General features: G+C 48.8%; 1 protein-coding gene across 2 annotated transcripts in view; it reads right to left on the reverse strand.

The window, feature by feature from the left end:
• The window catches only part of MSH6 (mutS homolog 6), a 78,919-nt gene that overhangs the window by 14,453 nt on the left and 45,922 nt on the right, over positions 1 to 18,544 (reverse strand). Inside the window, exon 7 of one of the 2 annotated variants that reach the window (XM_033939999.1) lies at positions 17,889 to 17,978. The exons of the other annotated variant lie outside the window; for it this stretch is intronic. Within the exon in view, the coding sequence (XP_033795890.1) occupies positions 17,889 to 17,978 (90 nt within the window). The remainder of the gene's footprint in view (positions 1 to 17,888; positions 17,979 to 18,544) is intronic. 2 annotated transcript variants of the gene reach the window in all.

Below are 18,544 nucleotides of genomic sequence, written 5' to 3' on the forward strand. Positions count from 1 at the left end.
TTGAAGCCCTCCCCTGCCCATCCTCCTCCAAACGGCCATGCACAGACACAGACCGTACAAGTCTGCCCAGTAACTGGCCTAGTTCAATCTTTAATATTATTTTCTGATTCTAAATCTTCTGTGTTCATCCCACGCTTCTTTGAACTCAGTCACAGTTTTACTCTCCACCACCTCTCTCGGGAGCGCATTCCAGGCATCCACCACCCTCTCCGTAAAGTAGAATTTCCTAACATTGCCCCTGAATCTACCACCCCTCAACCTCAAATTATGTCCTCTGGTTTTACCATTTTCCTTTCTCTGGAAAAGATTTTGTTCTACGTTAATACCCTTTAAGTATTTGAACGTCTGAATTATATCTCCCCTGTCTCTCCTTTCCTCTAGGGTATACATATTCAGGGCTTCCAGTCTCTCCTCATACGTCTTCTGGCGCAAGCCTCCTATCATTTTCGTCGCCCTCCTCTGGACCGCCTCAAGTCTTCTTACGTCTTTCGCCAGATACGGTCTCCAAAACTGAACACAATACTCCAAGTGGGGCCTCACCAATGACCTGTACAGGGGCATCAACACCTTCTTCCTTCTACTGACTACGCCTCTCTTTATACAGCCCAGAATCCTTCTGGCAACAGCCACTGCCTTGTCACACTATTTTTTCGCCTTTAGATCTTCGGACACTATCACCCCAAGGTCCCTCTCCCCGTCCGTGCATATCAGCTTCTCTCCTCCCAGCATATACGGTTCCTTCCTATTATTAATCCTCAAATGCATTACTCTGCATTTCTTTGCATTGAATTTTAGTTGCCAGGCATTAGACCATTCCTCTAACTTTTGCAGATCCTTTTTCATATTTTCCACTCCCTCTTCGGTGTCTACTCTGTTACAAATCTTGGTATCATCTGCAAAAAGGCACACTTTTCCTTCTAACCCTTCAGCAATGTCACTTACATACATATTGAACAGGATTGGCCCCAGCACCGAACCCTGAGGGACTCCACTAGTCACCTTTCCTTCCTTCGAGCGACTTCCAATGGACTACTGTAACTCTACCTACATGGGAATCAACACCGCACTGATCCATAAAATGCAACTCATACAAAACACAGTTGTAAGACTAATTTTCAACCTGAAAAAATATGACTCGATATCAGCCTTCATCAAGCAACTACACTGGTTATCTATTCCATCGCAAATAAAATTTAAAACTTCATGCATCATATACCAAATAATACACGGAAACTCAGCAGCTCCACTCATCCAGCTCTTCTCAAAGGCATGGTCTACCTCCCACAGAACCCTTAACAAAATACTACTAAACCTTCCTTCAACAAAGAATCTCTAATACAAGCAAATTTTTCACTCCATGCTTACCTTCCTAGGGGTGAAAACCTGGAATGACCTCACTGAAATGACCAGAACGGAACACAACTACACCACATTCTGGAAAAAACTGAAACCTACCTCTGACACTTGAACATCTCAGATCTTCCCCTGCCCAAATGTTCCCCCATGTCTCCTCCCCTTCTCTCTGTTTTCTCTCACTTCTCTTTGTAAGTCGCCTTGAGCCTGCTTAGGTATGTACAACGCAGAAATAGAAGATTAGATTAGAGAGGCACATCCTGTAGGCCAGGGGTGCCCACACTTTTTGGGCTTGCGAGCTACTTTTAAAATGACCAAGTCAAAATGATCTACCAACAATAAAATTTAAAAAAAAAACACAACGCACACTGTACGCATACAATTGTTAATTATCATTCCTATTCTGGGGTTTTTTCAAAGAGGTCAAAGGAGATGACTCTATGCACTGTCACCTCAGTAACAACCATACAAAAATAGACAAATACCCACCCCCTCCCTTTTTACTAAACCACGATAGCAGTTTTTAGCGCAGGGAGCTGCGCTGAATGCCCAGCGCTGCTCTCGACGCTCATAGGCTCCCTGCGCTAAAAACCTCTATTGCGGTTTAGTAAAAGGGGACCATATTGTAAAATATAGAGAGCAGATATAAATTCAGACACATTTTGATCACTAAATTTAAAATAAAATCATTTTTTCTACCTTGTCTGGTGATTTCATGAGTCTCTGGTTGCACTTTCTTCTTCTGACTGTGCATCCAATCTTTCTTCCCTTCTTTTAGCCTGTATGCTTCCTCTCTTCCTGACCTCATTCCCCCCCCCAATGTTTTCTTCTTCTCTCCTTGCCCTCTCTTTCTTTCTCTCTTCATGCCCCCATTCTTTTTTTCTGTTTCTCTTCTTTCCTTCTGTCTCCCTGCCTGCCCTCTTTCTCCCTCCCTGCCCACCCACAAGCCACTGCTTCTGCCGCTGCCATCGGATAACAGGCCCCCAAAGCCGCCCGCCGCCGGCCAAGCTCTCCTTGCTTCGGGCCCACCAGCATTCCTCTCCCCGACGTCAATTTTGCCGTCGGAGAAGAAGTTCCGCTGGCCAGAACTTCCTCTCCGACGGCACAATTGAGGTCGGGAAGAGGAAGGCTGATCGGCCCAAGATCGACATTTTGGGAAAAATGCTGACGGGTCCTGCCTTTGAGGAAACAGAAAGTAGGCAGGACCTGGCAGCAAGAAGAGCAAATCGCAAGCTTCACTGACCTGTCTCCCGCTTTAGCCCGCGAACAGGGCTCTAACATGTGCGTGCCGGCTTCCCTTCTTACCCCCTCCCCCTCCCCGGACATAACTTCCGGTTTCAGAGGGAAGCGAAGGGAAGCCGGTACAAGCACATGTTAGCCCCCGGAGCATAAGTTCTCCAAGCCTTTTTTTGTTTTTTTTTTTAAATGTTGAGCAGCGGAGGCAGCAGCAGAATTCAGGAGCAGGCCAGTCAGGAGGGGAAAAAAGAGAAGGGAAGAAGGGAACCCGTTCTGCGATCGACTGGGGTCGCCTGAGCGAGCGACCTGTCGATCGCGATCGACGCGTTGGGCACCCCTGCTGTAGGCAGTCACCTGCGTGGACAACTCTCTTCCTTGCCATGTGTTGCAGCACACCTGAAATTGCAGGAGGCACACAGTTTACGATACACTGATTGATACTTGCTAAACACATACTGAAACCACACACCCGATTCTCTTTTCTGTTTTATCTACACAGGTCTCAGAGATGCTACCTTGCTTCCTCCCCTCATCCTTGTCCCATCTTCTCCAACCCAACTGGTTTTGACCTTTCAAAACCTTTGTGCACAAGTTTTCCTAAATACATTCACTGTGCACTGTGTGGATCTGCACTATTTTAAAATTTACATATCTGCTCAATTCACCACACAAGTTTTCCAAGCATATAATAAGGAGTACATTTAACTTTCTATATGTGATGACATATCTGGTGATAAAAACACTGTTCTTCTGTGCCTAAATACAAGCCTTGTGAAAATTTTATATCTTAAGTTTTAGCAAGGTTCATGTTTATGCACAAAAGAGCAGGCCTCGAGATGTGTTGTTTTGCGTGCACCCCCCCCCCCCATTTGCTGCACGTTTGCTATGCATATTATTTGAATACATTTAGCTTGAATATATGATGAAGTGTTGCATGATGAAATGACCATGGTCATGAAGTGTCACCAAACTGTGAAGAACAGATAAACTATTGTGCTGATGGTACTCAACACCTGAATGACTGAATAAAATCTATAAAATCTGTGTCTACAAAGTGTTGGCAAGAGGGGGAGCTCGTTTCATACAAGGTCATCCTGCCCAGTGGTATATGAGTTCTCAAGATATGTGCCTGGACTATTATGAAGGGGTTAAAATTTAAAAGGAGCGTGATAAAAACGTGTCTGCTTCATCATATGCCCGATGAGTGTGTATTTGGTAGCTGCCAGATGTGATATTTCTAAAGAATGGGGAAGAAAAGACCTTCCAAGTCAGTCTAGTACAAAATTTTTTCCTACAGAGTATTAACTCCCTTAGTAAGCTTTCTGCTCTTGGGGGTAGGAAAGAATGTTGGTAAGTTCCCTTATATAGAGTAGGCCCTCACCGAATGATGTCTGAACAGTGATGCGGATACTATTGTTGCCATTTAGAAAAATAATTTTTGTGATACTACATCAATGGATATAATCTGACTCCGATCTAATGATTGTTGTCTCTTTCTATTGTTGAAGTGTTGTGGGGAGAGTGGTAGAGAACACTGTGTTTGTATGACCAGATGTTGTGTTGGAATTTTGGTGCTATAATCCCTGGAAAATTTTCAATAAAGTTGACCCCCCCCCCCCACAAAACCCTGTTCATATATTTCCTAAACTGAAGATGTGTAAAAACCTCCATAAAGAGGAGAGGGTAAGGGAAGACACTATATAGCAAACAGCTTTTTAGATACTTAAGCAAATTTTTGCTTCTGCGACTGTCTTTCTAAATGGAAGACAAGTACTTTTCACTTTTCTCAACCAAGGAAGAGATGAACAGTAGGCCACTTGCTCCCTCTACTGGACAAAGGGATATAGACTCAATGATAAGAAACATAGAAATTGACGGCAGAAAAGGGCCTTAGCACATCGAGTCTGCCCTTACCAATGACCCACTCCCTGACTTTTACTCCCCTATAGATCCCACTTGAATATCCCATTTTCTCTTAAAATCTGACACGCTGTTGGCCTCAATCACCTGCTGAGGCAGTTCGTTCCAATGATCGACCACCCTTTCGGTGAAGAAGTACTTCCTAGCATCACCTTGAAATTTCCCTCCCCTGATTTTCAGAGAGTGTCCTCTGGTTACCGAGGGCCCTGTAAGACTGAAGATATCATCTTTCACCTCTATACGCCCCGTGATATACTTAAAGGTCTCAATCATGTCCCCCCTCTCTCTTCGCTCCTCCAGTGAGTACATCCGCAGTTTTTTTGGCCTTTCTTCATACGTGAGATCCCTGAGCCCCAAGACCATCTTGGTAGCCATTCGCTGAACCGACTCAATTCTCAACACATCTTTCCGGTAGTGTGGTCTCCAGAATTGAACACAATACTCGAGATGAGGTCTCACCATGGATCTGTACAGTGGCATTATGACTTCAGGTTTTCTGCTGACAAAACCCCTATGGATGCAGCCCATCATTTGTCTTGCCTTGGACGAAGCCTTCTCCACATGATTGGCAGCCTTCATATCATCGCTAATGATCACTCCTAAATCACGTTCCACCGTGGTCCTGGACAAGGTTTCACCATTTAGTGTGTAAGTTCTGTGTGGATTTTTTTTGCCTAGGTGCATTACTTTACATTTTTTAGCATTGAAGCCTAGCTGCCAAGTTGATGACCACTGTTCCAGCTGCCGTAGGTCCTGCGTCATAAAGTCATGCACACTGCTTTTGCCTACTATGTTGCATAGTTTGGCGTCGTCGGCAAACAGTGATACTTTTCCTCTAAGCCCTTGGGTCAAATCTCCTATGAATAAATTGAATAGAATCGGCCCTAAGACTGAGCCCTGAGGTACTCCACTCATCACTGCTGACGTTTTGGAGGGGGTACCGTTTACCATCACCCTTTGAAGCCTACCATCTAGCCAATCCCTTACCCATGTAGTGAATGTATCCCCTAATCCCATCGATTTTAGTTTGTTCAACAGCCTGCGGTGTGGGACGCTATCAAAAGCTTTGCTGAAGTCCAAATATATCACGTCCAGGGACTCCCCGGCATCCAGATGACTGGTCACCCAGTCAAAGAAGTCAATCAGATTAGATTGGCAGGACCTTCCCCTGGTAAATTCGTGTTGGTGTGGATCACGTAAAGTTTCTTCGTCTAGAATTTTGTTAAGTTTCTGTTTGATCAGTGTTTCCATGAGTTTGCACACTATGGATGTAAGACTCACCGGTCTGTAATTTTCTGTCTCTGTTCTGCCGCCCTTTTTGTGGAGTGGAATTACGTTAGCTGTTTTCCAGTCTAGGGGTACTTTTCCCGTGCGCATAGAAAGATTGAAGAGCATGGATAGTGGTTCAGCCAGAACTTCACTCAGCTCTCTGAGTACCCTGGGATGTAGATTGTCAGGTCCCATGGCTTTGTCTACTTTGAGTCTTGAAAGTTCGTGGTAGACGCTACTGGGTGTAAACTCGTAATCTTGAAACAGGTCATTTTGGCTGACTCTTATCTGTAGTTGTGGACCAGCTCCCGTTGCTTCACAGGTGAATACTGAGCAGAAGTATTTGTTTAGCAGTTCTGCCTTGGTAGTATCAGATTCTGCGTAGTTTCCATCTGATTGCCTAAGGCGTTCTATCCCATTTTTGTTTCTCTTCCTGTCGCTAATGTACCTAAAGAAGGATTTGTCCCCTTTTTTAATGTTCCGTGCTAGATCTTCCTCTGTTCGAAGTTTGGCTTCCCTGACTGCCTTTTTGACAGCCTTAGATCTGGCCAGGTAGTCTTCTTTTGCCTCCCTTTTCCCAAGATCTAAGTCCAGTTCTATCTTTTGATTTGCACAGCAATTATACAGTTAGCTGCAAGACAGCATCATTATCTATGGTATGCATTAAAGTAGAAAATGCAGTCTCACTGATCTGTACAATATACTTTATACACTTTCAAATCAACGATCAGATCATGTTTAATTCACAAATGTACTAGACTACTTTTTTTTTTTTTTGCATAGACAGGTTTACAGATTGAGCCAAAAAAGGAAAAAAAAAAAACCCCCAAACCCTAGACTACAAAGGAATAAAATCTTGCTGAAATACCAATGTCTTAAACCCTGCCTTGACTCTAGCTTTAGATTTACATAAGAACTGCCATACTGGGACAGACTGAAGGTCGATCAAGTCCCATATTCTGTTTCCAACAGTGGCCAACCCAGGTCACAAGTACCCAGCAAGATCCCAATGGTAAAGAAACAAAACTGATTTTATTCTGGAATAAGCAGTGGATTTCCCCAAGCCATCTTAAAAATGGTTTATGGACTTCTCTTTTAGGAAATTATCCAAACCCTTTTGTAAACACTGAGTGAAAAAAAATATCTTCTCCATTTTATTTTAAATCTACTACTTAAAAGCTTCATCACATGCCCCTTGTTCCTAGTATTTTTTGGCAAAAGTAAACAAGCGATTCACATCTACTTGTTCCACTCCACTCAGTATTTTATAGACTTCTATCATATCTCCCCTGAGCCGTCTCTTCTCAAGGCTGAAAAGCCCTATTTAGCCTTTCCTCATAGGGAAGTCCCATCCCATTTATCATCACCCTTCTCTGTATTTTTTCTAATTCCGCTAAATCTGACATTGGAGGGAAGCCTTCCAGGTTGCCTTTGGCAGAGGGAGGCTTGTTTATAAATATAATCTCTGGTGGCAAACTCATTGGGTGCAAGGGTGGGGGGGACTGTTTCACCCATGATAGGGAGAGAGGGTGGCTGCTGGACTCGCGAGGAGGGGAAAGGCTGCTGCTGCACCCACAATTGCAAAGGGAGCTGCTGATCCAGATGGGAAGGAAGGGAGGCAACTCGGAAGATTCTTTACCGCGGAGAGAAGGCCATATACCACTCCATGGGATAGTGAATGGCCTTGTTCTCGTACCCGTGGCAACCGTTCTGGCAGGTAATAGTCACTGTCTCATTCCGACGTCATAGGATAAAGCTTAGACAAAGCCTTAATCAGTTTGAAATAACTCTCTGGAGTCTCCCACTGTTCTTTGGCTAGAGCAGTGAGTTCTGGATGCGAAGAAGAAAAAGATGTCAGAGCATTAGAACTGCTCACAATTGTACACTAAGATGTAGAGGACCAACCTTCCGATTTCAGGGCGTCAAAAATGAAATGGTAGACTGAGACTGGCTTAGGGCTCCCCGAGGCATCCGACTTAATTGTTTCACAAATGACACTGGTGTCATCCAGGGTGGAAGCAGTATCCGGTGACAAAAGAGGCATAGTATCGGTGTGTCAACTAAGGCAATGTGGGTCCACAGGAACCTGGGCACCAGGAACCTAAGCAGTGGTCTCTGCCAAAGAAGGCACTGGCCTGGAGGCTTGTGGCATGCCCACACTGAGTGACCTGGGTCCATAAGATATGCTTTCCACATCAGCTGGATAAATTCTGGGGAAAAGCCATACACAGGAGCTGAAGCTGACCCTCGACGAGGCTTGCAAGAGATCCCCGGACTTGGCATGCTTGCATTTCGCATCATCGCCAAAAACAGGTACCAGGCGGGATTTTCTGCCCAATTCCTGGACTCTCATCGATTCCCCAGATCTAGATCTGGAGGAGACGAAGCTTGAAGCTCTCACCCCCTCCTTGCGCGTGCCACAGTACATGGATGCTCCTCTGCCAGCAATCCAGCGCAATCAGCACATGAATTCATATGATTAGGGGTGATGATTCCAATCTTATTGATTTTTTTGCCTATGGGGTGTCCGGGCCAATCAGGGGCCTGAGGCTCTGATTGGCCAAAAATGTTTAAGGCCCCTCCCATAGGAAGAGCCTTAAACACTCTGGGCCAATCAGGGCCTCAGGCCCCTCTCTGGTGTATCCCAAGATGCACCGGGGAGGGGAAGGAGAAATTAGGTTCTTACCTGCTAATTTACTTTCTTTTAGCTTCTCCAGACCAGTAGAGGTTAACTTTACGAATGGGTATATATCTAATCATGACCAGCAGGTGGAGACTGAAAACAAAACTTTGGGACAGTATATCCTCCTCTCTATTTCCCTCAGTCTGCCGAATAGCCAAGCAGAACCAAGAACTGGAAAACAACAGAGAGAAAAAACAATACTCCAAAAGGAGTAACAAATAACATACCCAAAATGCTGTTGGAAAATGCAGAGGAGAAATTCCCGAAGGAAGAATGTCCCCACAGCTCGCCAGCTAAGCCAGCCGAGCCACAGCCGCTGTTCTTCAATTCTCCCCGGCCCTAGAAAAATACTAGAACCCGCAGCAAAAACCAAAAACTGCCCGCGCAACAGCCCCAACAACAACAACAACAGACAGGGTGGGGACCTCTACTGGTCTGGAGAAGCTAAAAGAAAGTAAATTAGCAGGTAAGAACCTAATTTCTCCTTCTTTAGCACTCTCCAGACCAGTAGAGGTTAACTTTACGAATGGGACGTACCAAAGCAGTCCCTCTCACGGGCGGGACCCCCGAAGGGCCGATACCAGTACACGCTCACCGAACACCGCGTCCCGACGCGCCTGCACATCAACCCGATAATGACGAACAAAGGAATGCAAGGAGGACCAAACCGCAGCCTTACAAATATCCACTGGAGGCACGAGCGACGACTCAGCCCAAGAAGCCGCCTGACCCCGAGTGGAATGAGCCTTGAGAAACTCCGGAACAGGCTGCTGTTTCAGAAGATAAGCGGAAGCAATCGTCTCCTTGATCCAGCGCGCAATAGTAGCCTTAGAAGCGCCCGCTCCCCGACGAGGACCCGCCAGGAGGACAAAGAGATGATCGGACTTCCGGAATTCCTGGGTCCGCTGCACATAAGAGCGAAGGACCCGACCGACATCCAACTTGCGCAGCTGCCGTTGCTCAGAAGAGCCCTCCCGACCACCCAAGACCGGGAGAACCACCGATTGATTGACATGAAAAGGAGAAACAACCTTCGGCAGAAAGGAAGGAACAGGCCGCAAGACGACCCGCTCCCTAGAAAACTCCAAGAAGGGAGCCCTACAAGAGAAAGCCTGCAGCTCAGAAACACGCCTAGCAGAAGTAATGGCCACCAAAAAGACCGCCTTCAAAGTAAGGTCCTTCAAAGAACAGTCGTCCAAGGGCTTGAAAGGCGGACGCACCAAAACAGAGAGAACCAGATTAAGATCCCAAGAGGGAACCGAGGGCCGTAGGGGAGGCCTAAGCAACTTGGCCGCCCGCAAAAACCGAATCACATCAGGAAGAGCCGATAAACGCTGACCTGACACCAACCCTCGAAAGGCCGACAGGGCCGCAATATGAACCCGGAGAGAAGACCAAGCCAGGCCTCTATCCAGGCCATCCTGCAAGAACTCCAGAATGTTAGGCAGAGAAGCGCGAAAAGAGGTCACTCCCCGCGCCCGACACCATTCCTCAAAGAGACGCCAAACCCGCACATAAGCCCGAGAGGTAGAAAGCCTCCGGGACCCCAACAGTGTAGAGATCACCTTGTCTGAATATCCCTTCTTGCTAAGGCGACCCCTTTCAAGAGCCACGCCATAAGACAGAAGGGAGACGGGTCGAACATGGGAATGGGACCCTGCATCAGAAGGTCGTCCGAGAGAGGCAGAGGAAGAGGATCCGCTACCAGGTGCCTCACCAAATCCGCATACCACGGACGGCGAGGCCAATCCGGCGCCACCAGCACCACCAAACCCGGATGGTGAACAATGCGAAGAAGCACTCTGCCCACCAGCGGCCAAGGAGGGAACACATACAACAGCCCCTCCGTTGGCCACTGCTGGACCAGAGCATCCAGACCCTCGGCCAGACCGTCCCTGCGACGACTGAAGAAGCGGGGCACTTTGGCGTTGCCACCCGTGGCCATCAGGGGCTGCCCCCAAGCCTGCACTATCAACTGAAACGCCTCGGCGCCGAGACACCACTCTCCTGGATCTAGAAAGTGACGACTGAGGAAGTCTGCCTGAACATTTTCTACTCCGGCTATATGAGAGGCCGAGAGGTCCAGCAGATGGGATTCCGCCCAAACCATGAGCAGAGCCGCCTCCTGCGCCACCTGAGTGCTCTTGGTGCCCCCCTGACGATTGACATAAGCCACCGCCGTGGCATTGTCCGACAGCACTCTGACCGACTTGCCCAGCAACAGGGAGTGGAAAGCCAACAGCGCCAGACGGACCGCTCTGGTCTCCAACACGTTGATCGACCAGGCGGCCTCCTCCGCGGACCAGGTGCCCTGAGCTGAGTGACCCAAACACTGAGCCCCCCAACCCAGGAGACTCGCATCCGTCAGGAGCACCGTCCACTGCGGGAGATCCAGACCCACCCCCTGAACTAGGTGAGGGGTCTGGAGCCACCAACGCAGACTGCAGCGCGCCAAGCCTCGCAGGGGGACCGGAACATCCATCCCGTGCCTCTGGGGAGACCACCTCCGGAGCAGAGCATACTGGAGAGGACGCATGTGGGCCCGCGCCCACCTCACCACGTCCAGGGACGCCGCCATCGACCCCAAGACCTGGAGGAAATCTCACGCCCGAGGACACCGGGACGCCAAAAGCAGGCGAATCTGAGATTGCAATTTGCTCACCCGGCCCTCTGGGAGGAAGACCTTCCCCAAGGAGGTGTCGAACAGCACCCCTAGGTACTCCAGACGCTGAGCCGGGACCAACCGACTCTTGGAAAGGTTGACCACCCAGCCCAGCGACCGGAGAAACTCCACCACCCGAGCAGTAACCCGGGAGCTTTCCTGCAACGACTTTGCCCGAATTAACCAGTCGTCAAGGTAGGGGTGTACCAGGATGCCCTCCGACCGCAAGGCTGCCGCGACGACCACCATCACCTTGGTGAACGTCCGAGGAGCCGTGGCCAGCCCAAAGGGAAGCGCACAGAACTGAAAGTGCCGACCCAAGATCGCAAAGCGCAGGAAACGCTGATGAGAGGCCCGAATGGGAACATGCAAGTAGGCCTCCGTCAGATCGAGAGAAGTGAGAAACTCCCCCGGCTGAACCGCCAGAATGACCGACCGCAGAGTTTCCATACGGAAAGAGGGAATCTTGAGAGCCCTGTTGACCCCTTTCAAATCGAGGATGGGCCGAAAGGTCCCCTCCTTCTTGGGCACCACAAAGTAAATGGAGTACCTGCCCGTGCCCCACTCCGGAGGGGGCACCGGAACAACTGCCCTGAGATCTAGCAAGCGCTGAAGGGTCTGGCGAAAAGCCTGCGTCTTCCCCGGAGTCTGACATGGAGAAGCGAGGAAAAAATCCGGCAGAGAGCGGGCGAACTCCAGGGCATAACCGTCCCGCACCACCTCCAGGACCCACTGATCGGACGTGATCTCGGCCCATTTGGGGAAAAATTCGCGCAGCCGGGCCCCCACCGGAACCAAAGGGGGCGCCGGCAAGGCGTCATTGTGCAGGACGGGAAGCGGGGGAACCGGCGGAGTGATTCCCTGCCCCCCGACGGGCCCCCCGAAAGGGCTGCATGCGCTGGAAGAACCGACCCCGGGAAAATCCCGGAGACTGGAAAGAAGCAGCCCCACGCCCAGGGCGATACTTGCGAAAGTCCCGCAAACGCCCCCGGGCCGCACCCCCCCGAGACGCCGGGCGGGCACGGTCCTCCGGCAGACGGGGAACTTTCGAGTCCGACAAAGTCTGAATCAACTTATCCAAGTCCTCTCCAAACAAAAACGACCCCCGAAAGGGAAATTTAGTAAGCTTAGCTTTGGACGCAGCATCCGCCGCCCAAGCGCGCAGCCACAACACACGCCTTGCGGCCACGCCAAAAGCCATAGACTTAGCCGAGATCCGCACCAAGTCATATAGAGCATCTGAGAGGAATGAGGCCGCCATCTCAATCTTCGCTACCTCCTGATCCACCAGAGACCAGTCGTCAGACTCTCGATCCAAGACCCGCTCCGCCCACCGAAACACGGCGCGAGCAACCAGTCCCCCACAAATAGCCGCCTGGACCCCAAAGGCAGAGACCTGAAAATTTTGCTTAAGGATGCTCTCCAATTTGCGCTCCTCAGAGTCCCGCAAGGCAGAACCGCCCTCAACAGGCACGGTATGCCGCTTGGAAATTGCCGAGACCACCGCATCCACGACTGGCGAAGCTAACGTAGCCCGATCCCCTTCCGGAATGGGATACAGGCGAGCCATGCTGCGCGCCAGCCGAAACGGCGTCTCCGGCGTTTTCCACTGCTCCAGAATAATATCCCGAATATCCTGATGCATAGGAAAAGAGCGGGAAACGGAACGGATCCCCCGTAACAGGGGGTCCCCCACACGCGGAGTCTCCGGCGGCGCGTCCTCAAAACGCAAAACCGAAGAAACCTGCTGAATAAGGTCAGGCAGCTCATCTTTCTGAAAAAGGCGCACCACGGACGCCTCGTCACTGGAGAACGGGAAATCCGACAACCCGCCGCCAGCTTCCGTCCCCTCCAGAGAGTCCTGGAACTCCTCAGAAGGGTCCAGGTCCTCCTCCAGACCGACCCGTTCCTCCGACCACAAATTCTCGTCCCACGACACCCGCGGACGCTTGGACAAGGGAGGCGGCGGAGGGGACGTCACGCCAGACGAAAGAGGCAAAGCCGCAGGGAGCGCGGAGGAAAACCCACCCCCCGAAACCCCCTGGGCGCAACCGGGACCCCCAGCCGCCTGAAAATAGGCTCTGCATAAAGAAAAGAAAAATTCAGGAGAAAAACCCCCCGAGGGTCCCAAGGGACTCCCTGCCACAGCAGGGGACCCAGCAGAACCTTGCCCCTGCATAGTCAAAACAGGGGGAAGGTCACCTGAGGTGGAAGACAAAATGGAGGGGCCAGACAGAGAAGATGGCGGTTTTCCCGCCAAAAAAGCTCCCTCCATAGCCTGAAGCGGCTGAGAGACCTGAATAGTCTCAGCCGCTAAAGCAGGCAAGCCGGCATCAGCTGTCAAAAAAATCAGCTGAGAGGGAATCCTTCGGGGAATCCCTCCGTGGGTGGTTGTGGAAGACCGGGCTTCCCCACTGCTCCAAGCCGACTCGCGAGGCACCATCGGCGGGGAGCTCTGGGCGCCTGCAGCCGCTGCCGACGGAGCTCCACCACCTCACCGACCCAAACCGCCGAGTTCAGGCCGGCCGCGAGTGCCTCGCGGCTGGACTAAATTGTGTCCTACTCCCCCGGAGAAGGGCACAATTGCTCCATACGCGACCTAGCTATAAAAAAGTGCCGGTTACATGAAAAAATACAGTAAAATACAGTTTTCTTAAAGGGAAACAACCCTTCAGACCAGCACTACCTCAGGATTTTTTTTTTTTTTTTTTTTTACAGAACAGACTCCACAGGCTCTCGAAGCAATATGCCTTGCTTGACTTAGGGGGCAAGGCTTACTGCTGAGGCTCCTCTAAAAAAATGTGGGGAGGTGGAGGAAGTGGGGGGAGGGACCCCGCTCGTGACCCGCCGGGTTTGACACCCCCGAGGTTGGACGAACCCCCAAACAGAGTCCGCCCAAGCTCCGTCCGGCTAAAAACAGGGACAATAAACCCCCTAAACAAATTCCAACAGCCCTACCAAGGGAGATGGGTACAGATCACTCAACACCTGCTGGAGACTGAAAGAAGACTGAGGGAAATAGAGAGGAGGGGCTAGGATATACTGTCCCAAAGTTTTGTTTTCAGTCTCCACCTGCTGGTCATGATTAGATATATACCCATTCGTAAAGTTAACCTCTACTGGTCTGGAGAGTGCTAAAGAATAGCCAGTTTAGATGTCGTAGCAGCAGCTGCAATGAGGATGTCCATTTCTGTCCTGCCAGCTCATCTGTTCAGGTAAGGGGGAGGGAGGTCACTACTAGCAGGACAGAGTGGGCATCTCTTCAGCTGCAGGGAGGGAGTGGGGGGGGGGGGAGTTCATGTCCGTTCGGGCAGGATTTTTTTTAGTGCAGCAGGAAAGAGTAGGCATCTCTCCTGCTGCCAGGGGGGTGCATTTGAGTCAGGTTAGGCAGTACAGATGGGTTTTCTAGCAGTCTGACACTGACCAGCACCCCTGGACCAGTCGTTTTTTTTAAAGTCGTCATAAGCCACTTATGTATTAGTGAAACACAGCTTAAGGTTCAAGTTTCCAATCTACATTGAAGCTTTTTGCCAGTGAGGTTATCGCTTGACCACCTTTTGCAAACCACTTCGGTGGAGGTGGGAGGGCCTGTTCTGAGGCTTTTTCCTTCATTTTTAATTGGTGTGTAGCCTACGCTGTCCTTACACTTTACTTTAGGACACTGTAGCAATCTATATTGAAAGTGTTTATTATCTTATGCATTTTGTTTTCATGATATCTGAGTCATTTGTACCTAGCATATGTGACACCCGAGCCCATTATTTTTTGACACCCCCCCATCTGTACGAAAAACATGATTTTTAGTAACAAGCCACACATCGCACATGAGTACCTAGGAAAAGGCAGCATGTTACATACTGCAGTGAGCAGTACATCAATACACCCATTGTAAAACTAAACAAGCCAGACTAGTACAGATCAATCCTGCAGTCAATCCTAACAGAAAACCATGTCTTTCGAACACACAGAACACAGAAAACACCTTCGCCTAGTATGGAATATGTCATCACAAAATAACCCCTCCCCCTTTTATAAAGCTGTAGTGTGGATTTTAGCCACGGTGGTAACAGCTCTGACGCTCATGGAATTCTGAGCATCAGAGCTGCTACCACCACGGCTGGCGCTAAAAAAAACGCTCCAGTTTTGTAAAAGGGGGGATAAAATAGAAATACATAGACAAAAGTTACATTGAACCAGCAAGAAACTGTACTCTGCATACAATGCAACACCACAGAAACAGTGACACATGTCTCCTAAAGCAATAAATAAATAGAAAATTTTTGTTCTACCTTTGTCTTCTCTGGTTTCTGTTTTCCTCATCTTCTTGTTACTCTCTTCCTTACATCCACTGTCTGCCATCTCTCTGCCCCTATATGGCATCTTCTCTCCTTCTATGCCCCTTCCAGAAACTGTATGCCTCCCCCTTCGATCTCTCCTTTCACCCCCATTGGTCTGGCATCTCTCTCCTCTCCTTCCCTCTCCCACACCTCTCTTCTGCAATCCCTTTCTTCCCTCATTTTCCTTTTCAATTTATTTTCTGCATCCATTTAGATTATGTTCTTACTATCCTCATTAATTTCCTTTTTTACTGTCTACCTACAGCTTGCCACCTCTTACCCTCACCCCCTCCAGTATTTCCCTCACTCAATCCTTTCCCCCCCCCCCATCATGTGCCCTCCATTTATTTAGCCCCTCCTTCCATCATGTGCTCTCTTTCTCTACTCCTTTCATCTAGCTAAAGAAGCACTGCCTGGGCTTTGCAGTCCCCAGTTATGTCTCTAGCAGGATATATATTTCAAATCTGATATATTCTAATGACAAAATAGAAATAAAATGATTTTTTTCTACCTTTTCTTGTCTCTGGTTTTTGCTTTTATCTTTTTTTCACTCTTCAATCCAGCATCTGCCCGTTCCATCCACTGTCTGCCCCTTCCAGAAACTGTCTCCCCCTGCCATCTCTCCTCTAGACCTCCCCCCTTTGGTCTGGCATCCATCATCTTCCTTCTGTTCCCTCATGGTCTGGCATCTTTCTCCTTTCATCTCTCTTTCCCTCCCCCCTGTGGTTTTTAGCATCTCTCTCTTCTCATTTCCTCCGCTCAGATCTGATGTCTCTGTCTCCTTCCCCGTTCTCTGGCATCTCTCTCTCCCCTTTCCTTCTCTGATCTTCCTTCTTTATTTTCTGCCTCCGTCTACATTAAATTCTTTCTTACTATGCAGTCCTCAGTTTCCCTCTTTTCACTGTGTCTACCCACAGCATGCCACCCCTTTCCTTCACCCCTCCACTATCTCATTAACTCTATCTTCTTCCCCCATCCAGCATATGTCCTTTTTCTTTATCCCTACTTCCTTCCAGTATGTGCTCTCTTTCTCCACTTCCATTCAGCATTTGCTCTCCCTTCTCCCCACTTCCATCATCTGCCCTCTTCTCTCTCCCCACTTCCATCAGCTGCCCTCTTCTCTCTCCCCCTTCTCTCAACTTCCATCATCTGCCCCCTTTTCTCAATCTCTCCATCCACCACAAGCCCATCTCTCTCCCTTCCTCTCACCTTTCCAATTTTGGCAACAAGATTGGCAATGCTCCCCCCCCGCGATGACACTTAAGATTGGCAACGGGCCTCCTTCTACCCCCGGCATCAACAGAATTTCAAATCGGCAACCCAGTGCTCAGTCCAAAGCTTCCCTCTTACTCAGCTTCCTGTTTCCGCCCAGGCAGTTCAGTCAGAGGGAAGCTTTTGACTGAGCACTGTGTTGCCGATCTGAAGTGCTGTTGATGCTGGGGGTAGAAGGAGGCCCGTTGCCGATCTGAAGTGTCATGGGGGGGGCATTGCTGATCATGAATTGCATCGCGGGGGTGGGGGTGGGGGGGGCGCTGATGCCGCTCATTGCCATTGCAGCCCAGACGCTGCCGATAGCCCCAATGCGATCTTGCCGGCCCTGTGCAGACCGGCACCGGCTGGCTGTGCACCCGGGGCGGACTGCCCCCCCGCCCCCTACCTTGGTACGCCACTGGATAGTGTAGCTGGTTTTAAGAAATGTTTGGACAAGCTCCTGGAGGAAAAGTCCATAGTCTGTTATTGAGAAAGACATGGGGGAAGCCACTGCTTGCCCTGTATCGGTAGCATGGAATATTGCTACACCTTGGGTTTTGGCCAGGTACTAGTGACCTGGATTGGCCACTATGAGAACAGGCTACTGGGCTTGATGGACCTTTGGTCTGACCCAGTATGGCTATTCTTATGTTCTTACATGAGCCAAGTATAGAACAATTAAGCCATTGTAACATCACTGATAAGGTTGGCTCTGAGGCACTGTGGAATGAAGCATTATGAAATCACAATCTCACCTCTGGAATGTTGCTCTCATTGGGGTTCCGGAATCTTGCTATTCTTTGAGATGCTGGAAAGTTGCTACTCCTTGGGTTTTGGCCAGATACTAGTAACCTGAATTGGCCACCATGAGAATGGGCTACTGGGCTTGATGGACCTTTAGTCTGACCCAGTAAGGCTATTCTTATGTTCTTAGGGGTGGAGATATTAAGATAAAAGGCATCTTTAGGAATTTATTGGAACATACAAATAAATGTTATGCAAATATCAACAAAAGACAGCGCTATAAAGTTTACCTGAGTTGCCCAGCCCTGACTGTGTAAATGTTTTCCCAAGTTCATACTGCAGTGAAAAAGCATGTCCTTGGCTCATAGATAATCATACAAGTTTTTCTAAATCAGAACCAGTCCATTTGCTACTGTTTTATAACAGCACATACCTAGCTCGTCCAGAAGTACGAGAGAATGTTCTGTTGCATGATGGAGAATACTTGAAGTCTCACTTAGCTCAACAAAAAAGGTGCTCTCACCTAAAATGGGGGGGGGGGGGGAAAGATCAAAGGTAACCATGTTTTCAGATCTGCATAGAAAAGTGGCAAACAGAGAAGTACATGAAACAGTAACTATACTGAAATATTGGTGTAATAAAAAAAACAAAATAAAACCGTGTATTCCATTAAAATATCAAGCAAGCTAATCTTTCTTATAAACAAGAATAATCTTGACCAACAGGTATTTACCCTCTTTTACTGCAGAGTCTGTAGAGTCTAATTTACATACTCTCTGCTTCTACTCCTCCTCCTCTCTCTCTGGGCTGTGCTGGATTTTCTCAGTCAGTATCAAAGCAGTTAGAGAGGAGACACGAGGATTCTCTCTGAGGTAACACAAATTTGTTCTGCTCAACAAAACAGCACTAACCTGCATCAACAATTTGAAAGATACTCAATTTTCTTTTAACACTACTTTAATCACTACTGTAATCAATCACTTTTCCTCTCTAACTGTAAGGGACAGTAAAAGTAATTCAGACATGTCTAGAGGGTCAGATGTGTTGGACAGAAAGCAGGCTAACAAACTGACTGATATTCCTACTTAA

This window comes from Geotrypetes seraphini, chromosome 3, assembly GCF_902459505.1.
Source record: "Geotrypetes seraphini chromosome 3, aGeoSer1.1, whole genome shotgun sequence".
Classification (NCBI taxonomy): Eukaryota; Metazoa; Chordata; class Amphibia; order Gymnophiona; family Dermophiidae; genus Geotrypetes; species Geotrypetes seraphini.